This window comes from Glycine max, chromosome 12, assembly GCF_000004515.6.
Source record: "Glycine max cultivar Williams 82 chromosome 12, Glycine_max_v4.0, whole genome shotgun sequence".
Lineage (NCBI taxonomy): Eukaryota > Viridiplantae > Streptophyta > Magnoliopsida > Fabales > Fabaceae > Glycine > Glycine max.
Genome location: NC_038248.2, coordinates 9,320,267 through 9,332,010, shown reverse-complemented (window position 1 = coordinate 9,332,010; position 11,744 = coordinate 9,320,267). Strand labels below are relative to the sequence as shown.

The 11,744-nt window shown below is 34.4% G+C and overlaps 2 protein-coding genes across 3 annotated transcripts; both read right to left on the bottom strand.

Annotated features, from left to right (window-relative positions):
• Window positions 1–422: 422 nt before the first annotated feature.
• On the bottom strand, window positions 423–3,118 carry LOC100775842 (5' exonuclease Apollo). The gene is made up of 4 exons (XM_003540818.5): window positions 2,665–3,118; window positions 2,372–2,583; window positions 2,155–2,262; window positions 423–1,456 (listed from the first exon to the last, which is right to left on the bottom strand). Exons 1-4 carry the CDS (start codon window positions 2,936–2,938, stop codon window positions 737–739), a joined length of 1,314 nt encoding a protein of 437 aa, XP_003540866.1. The 5' UTR covers window positions 2,939–3,118; the 3' UTR covers window positions 423–736.
• A 2,267-nt stretch (window positions 3,119–5,385) lies between these two features.
• On the bottom strand, window positions 5,386–9,661 carry LOC100790061 (uncharacterized). Of its 2 annotated transcripts, none has more exons than XM_014764789.2 (5): window positions 9,390–9,661; window positions 8,054–8,510; window positions 6,712–7,963; window positions 6,444–6,590; window positions 5,386–6,300 (listed from the first exon to the last, which is right to left on the bottom strand). In XM_014764789.2, exons 2-5 carry the CDS (start codon window positions 8,102–8,104, stop codon window positions 5,681–5,683), a joined length of 2,070 nt encoding a protein of 689 aa, XP_014620275.1. In that variant the 5' UTR covers window positions 8,105–8,510; window positions 9,390–9,661; the 3' UTR covers window positions 5,386–5,680. The 2 variants fall into 2 exon arrangements, with proteins under 2 accessions (XP_014620275.1, XP_014620277.1); XM_014764791.3 differs by lacking the exon at window positions 9,390–9,661 and adding an exon at window positions 8,732–9,080.
• Window positions 9,662–11,744: the final 2,083 nt, after the last annotated feature.

The window sequence follows — 11,744 nt, the reverse complement described above, 5'->3', positions numbered from 1 at the left end:
TAAAGACATATTTATCAACAAATTACATATTTTAAAATAAAATAACTATTCAAAAACTATTATTTGGTGCAAGTTGGCCAAGACACTTGAATGATGAAATTTAGTTGAAATGGATATCGAGACACTTGACTAAATAAAGGTAAAAGTTTTCCAAAGAAACAAGAAACTTACTGTTAAGATTGAAGACTTACTTTAAGATCGTATACTTATTATCATTACAAAGCAAAAAAGACTTCCAAATGAACATCGAATGTAATAGTCATATCTTATCAAATTAGTGCGATTAGTCCTCTCTCTCTCTCTCTCTCTCTTTCTATATAAATATATATAATCAATGTTTAATTATAATTTTTTTTTATTAAAATTACAAATTTGTAGGTTGAGCAACAAAGTGTTAGGGAAAATTAGTTTAACTAAACAGATTCGTCAATATGCAGCATATTATATTTTCATTTTACATACTCTGGAAAGCCTCCAAGCTCGTCCGAATCAGACCATACGAAGTTACCAACAAATGTACAGCAAATTCAAGTTACAATTTATCTGCCACAAAACAACTTAGCGTTTCGAAATGCGCATTGATTCCAAGTGGAGCAGAAAGGCTCATCAATGTGTAATTTGATGTTCATCTAACCTATCTAAAAACAGACTTAAAGTGCAATTAAGTAGACCATACCTTGCACCATAGACTTCAAAAGTAGTGCATAATAACTTCATGAGCACGCATCATCCTTGATCAAGATTCAGAACTGTCATCATGTTCCTGAATTTTTGCACCACGGCGCTTTTTTCTCAATATACTCAACCTACTCACATGAACACCAGAAAACCTACCCTTCAAAGCCTTCCCTCTGTCTCTACCTGTCTCAAAATTATCACCTTCAAACAAAGTTTTGGATCTGACTGCTTCTTCTCTTTCTCTTTTACCATTTTCTTTCCCTTTGCAACCCTCATGCACCTGATCTGTTTGCTGATTACCAGGACAAAGTCGACCAAAATAGTACATGGGTTCAATATAGCATGAGGAGGAAGACACAATACCCTTGAGGGTGGTTGGTTTGACAAGCTTTACAAAATCCTCAATCTCCTCATAATTGGAGTGATCAGAGTAAGGAACTGTGTAAATGTACTTGTGAATTTTCTCAGGTGATCCTGTTTTTACAATTTGCTTATCAATCTGGGTCTCAGTATTTGCACTCAATTTGCCTCTCTTGTAACGAGATGTCAAAAAGGAACCGGTTTGAAGCTCATTCTTTTGATGGGATTTCTTTATCCATGGAAGACCCGATGGCATAATTCCTATAGTTGGGCACACATAATTTAGTTCCTCTACAGTATTGATGCTGAAGCTATATACAGGAACTGCTCTAACTCTAGTAAGAGACGTGTTCGTTGTAAAAATATCATCGTAACCAAGAAGATGCATAGTCCGCAACCGCTGTGGCCACACCCAAATCTTCAATTGCAAAAAATATAAAAAGGTGAAAAGAGTGAAAAAGCAAAACAGCAAACTATAACAACCAAAACGGAATGCATGATTTCCTATGAGATTAACATAGTAACACGGATAAACAGGGCAATTAAAGCAAACAAACATGTTATGATCATATGCTTTAATTCATGGTTTTAAATTACAATCCGCAACGTAAAGGTATTTTGAATCATTGCAATTGTGGCCACATCAGCCACATTTTCCCACAATGTACAGGTTTTTTCAGTTACCGCAACCACAATTTAAAACCATACTTCAATTCTAGCAAGATATTGATAAGTAGATCGATTAAGGTATAAATCATATGATGCTAATACAAATAAGCACATCAACTGGAGTTAACCACATAAATATTATTTTTACCAAATTATATATATCAAGGTTTTTAAAAAATATTAACAACTGCAATACAGCCACAACATCAAGATTTTTGGGGTTGCAACATCCGCATTGCAATGCAATTGCAGCCTCATCAGCAGTATGAGAACAATTTTCCACACAATAAAAGATTAGGACAAAAGCACAATCATAACCGCAAAACGACCGCAACTACTATTTAAAACCTTGTTCGCATTACTTGAAAATCAATTTTACATACACTCAAACACGCTATACCTAAAAGAAGAACAACAAGCACACAAGATGAAGGGTTAGGAAGAGACCATGATTTGAAGCGCGCGTGAAATCTCAACCAGCAGATCTTCCTTCCCCAATGTGTTAATCCCGATAATGACCTCGTGATCGGGATGCGACGCGATGATATCGATAATCTGAAATCAGACACCAACCGAATCAAGAAAAAAAAGAAAAAACAAAAAATGGATACATAAGAAGCAGGAATTTCACGTTGATGAAAACGAGCATTTAGGATAGGTTAACCTGCTGAGCCGCGACATGGCGAGGCGGAAAATCGTAGATAGGATTGGAGTAGGTATTGTCAAGGTGAACAACGTCAACAGCGGGAACGTGCCGGAGCGCGTCGCGAAGCACGTGCCGGGACTTGGTTGCTCGCTCGCACGTGGCTTCCCACCTGAAGTCGCCGGTGTAGAGGATGCAGCCGAAGTCGCCGCGGAAAAGGAGCATGATGGAACCTGTTGGAAGAAAAAGGGAGAATTAGAAAGTGTGTGAAGAAGAATTGGGGGAGGAAGGGGGAGGGTGATAGGGTTACCGACCGGGGCAGTGACAGGCGTCCATGACGGTGACGTGGAGGGTGAGGGAGGGGAGGGTGACGGTGTGGGTGGTGCCGGGGTGGAGGATGCGGAGGAGGGAGAGGTCGAAACCGGGGAACTTGAAGGGGAGGAGTTTGGCGGTGACGGCGGAGCAGAAGAGGGGGGCGTGGTGCCAGGAGGGGGTGAGGCCGTGGGTGTGGTCGGAGTGGAGGTGGGTGAGGAAGTACGCTTCGCTTCCCTCTGCCCAACGGTCTACGGAGATTAATCGCTTCTCCATTTTGGTTGAAACTAGTGAGAGTGAGAGAGAGGGTTTGGATTTTGGTTTAGTGGTGACTTGGTTTGCTGTGTTGCTTCTACCGCGGGAATTTTATTTTTTTTTGGTTTTGGCGGTGAATTTGAAATTCGAGAACATGTTTGTTTTTTTTCTACCACATTAATTAGGATCTTAGCCTTCCTAATAATACTTCATGTTATTTCAACAAGTTTTAGGGTTTTGAACCTATTATAAATTAATCTTCAATCAAAATTAAATTACGCTTAAAATTTATTATTTGTTCTCAAGAATATATTTTGTGATGATCAAACTTGTTTCTTCATTCATAAATTTAGTAGATGTTACCGATCAAGTTATATTCATTGAGTAACATATCCCATTTTGTTTAAATAATACTTGGAGAAGTAAGACGTAAATAAATAATGATTATCAATTTTTCATTACAATTTACATATAAAGATGTTTCATTTGTACATATTTTTTTATTTGTAAAAAGTGTGTGAAATTAATATAACTCTTGAAAGTAGGAATGTTCATCGAAATAAATCATAGAGAAATTGGAGAGGTCTGCGAGAGAGGATTCAAGTCTAATGTTCATATAGAATGTGTTGAGCCCGGTTTAGATTGATTTGTAGCCAACTCAAAGTTTAATATGGTTATTAATTTGGACTTAAATTTGAATAAATCGAGACTCGTAAATTTATGGAACAAAATTGGCTTAACTTGATTTCTTAACGTAATATTAACTTTAAATTTAATTTTGATGCACCGTGAATCAGTTAAAAATCATATAAATTATGAACTTTAAATTTTTTTACAAAAGTCAACTATATGGCAATTCATCATTAGATAAAAATATAAAAAACTTTCACATTATAAGTTTATTCTGATTAAGTTCATAAATTTTAATATTATATTGGTGTTTGGTACAAGAAATTTTTATTTTCAACTAAAAAAATCACTTTATTGGAAGTAGAATTGTTAAGAACTTGCTAGAGAAATTTATAAAATATTTTGTTACTATTCGACTTTTGTTTACAATTAATAACGTTATCCCTTGTTATGTGCTAAGCATTTATCATAAATTATATTTAGAAGTCTTTTTTTGTTGTACATAAATTATACTTAGAAGTCTAAACATGCACTATCCTATTATGTAGTTTCTTATTAATATCTTTCTTCAAAGATAATTTTATTTGAGACACTATCAGACACTAAGTATGTGCATCTCTCTCCCTTTCAAATATGAACTATAATTAAATACTAACTCCTGTTAGATCTATCTAATCCTTATTAATGACACATTTTTTTATAGGTTCAACCACAATTTTTTGAAGTTAAAAGCTGAAGTTACTTGTGTACTCAGAGGTAATCAAATTATGATATAACCACAGCATTCTATGATTTCATGATACTGAGGAGTATGCAGCCTATGTTAATGTTATTGCACATTATGATGACAGTTCGATCAATTTCTTGTTTAACCTAATTTATCTTGGGAGTGTGAACGGATTCTTAATGGGTGAACAGGGCAACAACCAGAATCATTCAGGCTTCAGGTAATGCATGAATAACTACCACCAGCTGCTATTGAAGATAACTCTACCGCATTTGTTGACACACAGCATCATTATAGATAACTCTACCGCATGCTGCAGTCTTTTTCCTACAAAGGGAAATCGTTGGAAGTGTTACTCTTGGTTTTCTCTCTAGATTATGTTCCAAGAGACATACTTCACTGGAATATGAAAATTCCCAAGGACAAGTTTTCAGAATTTCTTCAGTTGTTGATGATTCCCTCCATGGACAATGGCTGTTCACAAATTTATCAATATACAAGCGACAACCCTCTCACCGCCATTAGGTTACACATTGCGGATTATAATCCTTTTAATAGGTTCCACTTCCACCATTGGGCTATCACAGGGAGAAAACAGTAGCATATAGTTCCGACTAGGGTGTACATGAATCAAACTGATGGATTTTGCTAAAGGGTAATCTTATCAAACACAGGTTTTGATGGATTTGTTGTATCAGAAAAAAAATCATCACAACTAGTTAATATTACTATGGCTCAAAAGTCAAAAGCATGTATGCATACATATATGTAACTAACACAAAAAAGGAAAGTCACCTGCAAACGGATTAGTGGAAGGTAACTAAATATTTGACCCAAATTTTATGATTGAACATAATAAATAATGGATAGTCTAACATACTCCTAGTGGAAATGCCAAAAATGTATATTCAAAATTGAACTAACATCAGTGACAACATCACCTTGATAATCTGCACTAAATTTTTAATGTTGACCTCATGTAGTCATGTGTATGTATTATCAAGATGGAGTAAATAAGTGGGTCCAAGTTACTTGTCTTAATTACACTTGTCCACATAGGATAGAGTTGTTTAATCCAAATTTCATTAGGGGTCAGCACGACAATCCCACATAATAAAGTTATTGTAATTGCACCATACTTGCTCTTCAGACAAATTGAAAATGATGTTCTGAAAGTACTGAACAACAACCTATAATGGAATAGAAATACTGTGGCAGAAAGCAGCTTATTGGGCATTACAACCCACAAATCAATGTATCAATATCTAGTGCACCAAACTTAATGAAAAGAGAGGGGATAACCTGTGATAACAGAAAACAAAACACAAATACGAAACGACAAAGTAAATAGATGCACACTCCAAAAACCAGGTGGTGAACAAATCAATTTGGTATGGAACAGCCTCTCACAGAACTCCAAAATTTCCCTCACTGCGACTCTTGCGCATGGAGCGCTCTGACACCAAGTTCAATACTTTGCTGGGAGAATCAAAATGATACCGACTTTGGGTTGATACTTTGGTTCTAGTTGGTGGCAGGAGAGTCTGCTTGCCCTTGGACAGTTTTGGTGAGTCCACACTTCTGCGAGCATGAGTAGAAGCAGTTGATGGCCTCCTTGTGGCTGCAACACCTTGGCTGCCCTTCCTTGTGGTCTTGCGATCCGCTCTAAGGCTGCGATCAAACTGATGGGAATTCATTCCTAACCGAACCGAACGTTCTGCTCCATCCTTCAAAGAGTTCACTTTCATAGGCTGCCGATTGTAGTAGACAAGATGGGGAAGAAGGCCTTGCAGATATTTCTTCATCTGTTCATCTCCAACATTTTTCTGGGCCGGGTTCCCATCCAAGTTGATAGCTTGCAAAGTATTATAGTTGGCTGCAAGTTGGCCTAGACATTTGGCTGTTGAAATTTTGTTAAAACGGAGATCCAGAATACTTAGTTTCAAGAGGCGGTGCAGACCCTCTACTTCACTGATCTTGTTTCCAGCCAGGTACAGCTCCTTCAAAGATGAGCAGGATGCAAGACCTGTGCAAATGAGGAAAAGAAAAAAAGTGGAGATAATATCAGCAATAAACATTTGGATGTCAACAGATAATGGCATCAAAAAATTATTTCCACAAAAAATATTACAAATAAGAAACTCGAGATGCAATCCAGATTTGTTTTACCATGTCCAATTCTTAATATACGGTTGTAACTGAGGTCTAGGACACGAAGCCGAGTAAGTTCACGTAATCCTTCTATAGTGGAGATCTTGTTTCTCGACAAATTCAATGCGTGAAGTCCGCGAGGAAGAGCACCAGCAGTTATCCTCACTGAAAAAGAGAATTCAGAACAAAATAAGATAACTGAATTAAGTCCAGTCAGTCAGTTTAACGGCAAGAAGGGAAGACCATCACAGATAAAAAATAAAAATAAATAAATTATAATACTAACCGATAGCATTTCCAGCCAAATTGAGCACTTTTAAACTCACAAATGCACTCAAAAAGGGGATCACAACCAACCCATGATTTCCCAGCTGAGCAGCAGTGGCATTAGCACTCAGAGAAGATATATATCTTTTAGCTGCTTCCATTCCTGGAGTGACCTTATGATTCACACTGGCAGCAGTCACGCCATTTACTGTGTTAACATCAATTAAAGGTTCAATAACTTCAGGCAAATCTTCATTTGTTTCCTCTAGAGGTGGCCCACAATGCTGCAAACCAATTACCCAATCCTCAATGCGCTTAATCTTAAAATCCTTCTTAGGAAATTCACCCGCACAGTCAACTAAAGAATCTCCTTGAAGGGTTTTGACATTACTTGTATCATCTGTAATTGGCATTACCCAGTCTTTTGCTGAACCAGAAAGCAGATAAGAATCAAAACCATCATCAAAGAAACTGTCCATACGACCATCTTCAGGTTTTCCCATGTCATTCTCTCTTTCTTGATCTGCCCTTATTTGATCATCAAACTCATTGATGAATTCCTCTTTCTGCCACATGCGTAAAGCGTGAAGATCATCGGAAGATCTTGACAATGCATGTTTAAAAGCATCTCTTTCAGAAGAAAGTATAGAAGCTCTGATATTGGGTAAAGAACGTGACTTCCTTAGAAATAGGCTACCAGGAACAAAAGTCTGGTCAGGAATGTCACCAGCAAATTCAACAGATAACGGAGTATCAGAAATTTCATGGGCATCTTTATCTGAAGGCATTGGGTCTCCTATTGAAAAAAGTGAGCCATCATTCGCAAGACCTGAACTGACTTGAAACTCAACGTTTGGATTATTTCCATACTGATCAATGGGGTTTGCATCATGATACCTTCTGCTAATAGAAATTGTTGACTCATTCTGGCTTTTGGCACCATCACACGACAACCCAAGATCTTCATCAGCTTCCCTGATGCCTTGATCAAGCCCACTTTGAAGAGACTGGCTCTTCTTAATATGCCTAGTTTGGTGAACATTGTTGTCGTTTTCAAAGGAAAACTTGCTATTCAGATCCTCTGACCTACAACTGCGCCCAACAGAATCCCAATTGCTATGATTCTCCATGACATTTATTTGCTTGTGTGCTTGTTCTTTCGAAGGGGATGAATATGCACATGGAAGATTAGATGAATCTTTACAGCCATGATTTTCCGTAACATCTTGCAAACCCTTCACCATTGCTTCAGAAGAGGGTTGAACTGTTTTCTGATTGAAGAGGAAAGCACAAAGTCAAAATAGGTCATGTGATATCATACTGACAAGTAATACTAATCAATTAAAACATCTTCTACTTACCTTTGCCTTGTTGCCTTGGACATTAGCATGGAAACAAGAAAACCTAAACATTGCTGCAATGCAATGACGTAGACAGCTACATCTAAACACAACTTTCTTTAAGACAGAAAAACAAATATCAATTACAATCTATACTGTGCATCAATTTTCCAGAAGCCTAACCAAAGACACCAAATTTGCTCAGATTCAGTGGCAAACTAGAAAGAGCTTCTGGCAACACAGGAAAAAGCCACCCTTAGCCATAATCAAGCGACAAGCCCACTGAAACACGGCACAATCTCCATATATCTGATGACTTTGATCTACGCAAAACACAAAGCCAAATCACTCCCTCTTCGTCACCCCACACCCTCCTAGAGGTGCGAGAATAGTTTGACTTTGTTATAGCGGCCAGAGTGAAAGAAATTCCTTTGCAACCAGCAGAATCCAGAGACAGATACGCATAAGAGATGCAGTCCTGGTAAGTAAAAGAGGATAAAAGTTGATCTGACATGTAACATCCAGAGTATAGTAAAACTACAAGAACCATATCAACAATTCAAAAACCCAAATAAATAAAAAGTAAATTCACTCGATAGGTACATGGAAAATTATGCACACATAACCGCAGTTCTAACTTGAACAATAGAAACCATTCACATATACTCCGCAATATAGTATGTCCTTTTTATTCTTTACCTAGCCCACAGGAACAAATAAAGTAGACCCAACCACCGAGCACATAGATCAACCAGCACGGGTTGTTTTAGCTTAACTAGTGGTCTCGTGTTCGAATCCCAGATATGCAACTGTATTAAATCCTCGAAGGGAAAACTTTGTCGCCCATAGTGGCAAGCAGAATTACCTCCCGTAGAGAATTACTATTCTCAACAAAATATATATATATATATATATATACACACACACAATAGACCCCATCTACACAATAATGCTTCAAAACGGTTTCTGCCTTCTTTTCTAAACTCTAAATTAGCCTAATTTTCTAAGATTGCTTTCACCATCTTGGACTTTTTCCAAAATTCCTAACAAATCAACTCTGAGAAATAAAATATATGAATATAAAACCCCCCCAAATAAAATAAAAAAAAATCAAACAGGAAGGAATCATGCATGAACTTTGACCATGCCCATTAATTTAATCCGAAAAACGCACCAATGGGGTCAAACAAAATCGCATCTTTGAATCCAATGCAATAAAAGAAAATTGAATTATTTTTTTTATAAATCATGGGATTTTGCAATAGCAGCGGCTACATCAAGAAGCAAATAACATAGGGTATATGATATATATTGGTTGAGGAGAAAGATAGAAGGAGAAAGAGAAGAGAAAAGTGACCTCTTTGAAGGAATGAAAGAAGGAGCACTGTTGTATAGAGAAAGAGCTTCTTCTTCTTCTTCCGTTTCCCTGTCCTGCTAGGCTACGCCACCAAGGCACCAAAGAAGCACCTTCCATTCATTTTTTTCTATATATAATAATAATAATAATAATAGCTTCTGAATAAACAGCGTTCAGTAGTAGTACTAACCAACAGCTATCGCTAACCCTAGACTGCTAAACAAATCAGGATTGGGGTAAAAAATAACAACGTGTTTTAACTTTTAAAGCCCGGCTCAGTTAATGTCTCAATGATTATATTTATAGGTTATCTAGATAAGTTTAATATGCAATTAAGCATGTACTGATTGCATAAAAGTCTTTACATTCACCATAAATAAGAAGTCATCTCTTATTAATAAAAAAACTACAAAAAAAGTCATGTTTTTAATATTATAATTTTTAAGATAATTATTATAAAAAAATTATCATAAGATCTAAATTAAAAGTATGACTTGATCCTTTTTTATAATGTCCAATATAAAAATATAGCAAAAAAGAAGGTACAATTTAAAATATTTACATTCATTAAAAAAATTTATAAAAATATTTTTAATTAAAGTCATCCCTAAAATGGTATAACAGTTAGATAAGCATAAGTCTCTAATATTTGTTAATTTTATTCGTAGGATAGTTTTATATATAAAAAACATTCATTTAAGATAAATTTTATAGTCTCAACTAAATTAACAAATTTTCATAATCATGATAAATTAATTAATTGAATCTTATATAAGCAACAAATAAATTTATAATACATAATTTGTAATAAAATGTATAGACCTTTGTTACTTGCAGTATCATTATTCTATGTAATTTGTCGGCTATATCACATAATTTACATTAAGGTTAAGTTAAATACATAGACTATAGTGAAGCTATTCCTAAAGTTTATTTAGTTAAAAAATTAATTGTATAAAAAATTAAAATTTAAATGTGTACCACAAGACATTTCAATTAATATATAATTTATTTTATTATTTTTTTTCTTAAGAAAACACAAGTATTTTTTAGTCACTGAAATTTAATATATTTTTTCCACTAAATAAATCATTCTTACAATAAACACATTAAGGTCTTAGACAATTTCATCAACCTTTCGGTTATTTATTTTATTAGCTTGTAAATTTTTTTATTTAAACAAAAGTATTTGATGTTATCTTCGTAACTTCTAAGCCTTTTCCATACTCTAGTTAAAATAGAAGTTTGGCTTATAACTTAATTTTACTTTTCAATTTTCAATACGTCAACAAAATTTCGTATTTATTGGTTCTTTATTATTACATTATTTCATATAATAAAAAGTAACAATAATGATCTTCACTTTCATTAAATTAAAAATACATTATCATTTACCCTTTCTTTTTTATATAGTATTATCTTTTCACTCAACAGACGTACTTCTCAATGTCAAATTCCGCATCTGAACAGAACAAAATTACTCATGTTATTGGGTTCAAAGTTGGTAGATAATTAACTTTTATGAAAAATAAAATTGAGAGATAATTGCTTTGAATATGGCAATATAACAACGACATTTAGCAGAGGTTGGAAAACGAAAGAAGATGCAAATACAAACAAGCAGAATCTGGTAATTGATGGAGCGAGATATCTTTTGTGGTTGCAAAAAAGAAAGAGGGGGTGTGCAACTGGGCATCATGACGATGATTATTAGTAATACATTTATGATCGGATCATCCACATTTGTTTTCTTATGCGAAAGCTATATTGTCATCACATCCGAAATTATTGTTTATGCATAATAAAATCGTGCGAGGTTAATGTTACAAAACCAATATATATTTATTTTTGGGTTTGTATAATTGACATCAATTAAATATGGGTTAAATAATCTCATCTCATCTTCATTAACCAGTACATCTTCATATCAATTAAATATGGATACATCACAATCTTTTATTTTTCCTTCGTATCATTTATTTATTTATAAAATTAAAAATTTATAATATTTTAATTAAAAGTTAATAATCAAAATTATACTAAAATACATCATTATATGTAATAAAATTATAAAATATTAACATTTCAATAATTAGTATTTTAAATTAATTATAAAAATCTATAAAAATTTCAATAATTAGTATTTTTATAAAACCAATTCGATTAACTAAATTATTTTTACAAACTCAGTTCAGTTAATCGAACTGGTTTATATTTAAATAATTTTTTATTTGAAAAAATAGTTAAAAATAAATTTCTGGTTCAACTCTTAGAACTAGTTTGAAACTAATTAAAAACTGGTTCATTTCATAATTAACAATTTTTTAAAATCAATTTAGGATTGAATCAGTTTCT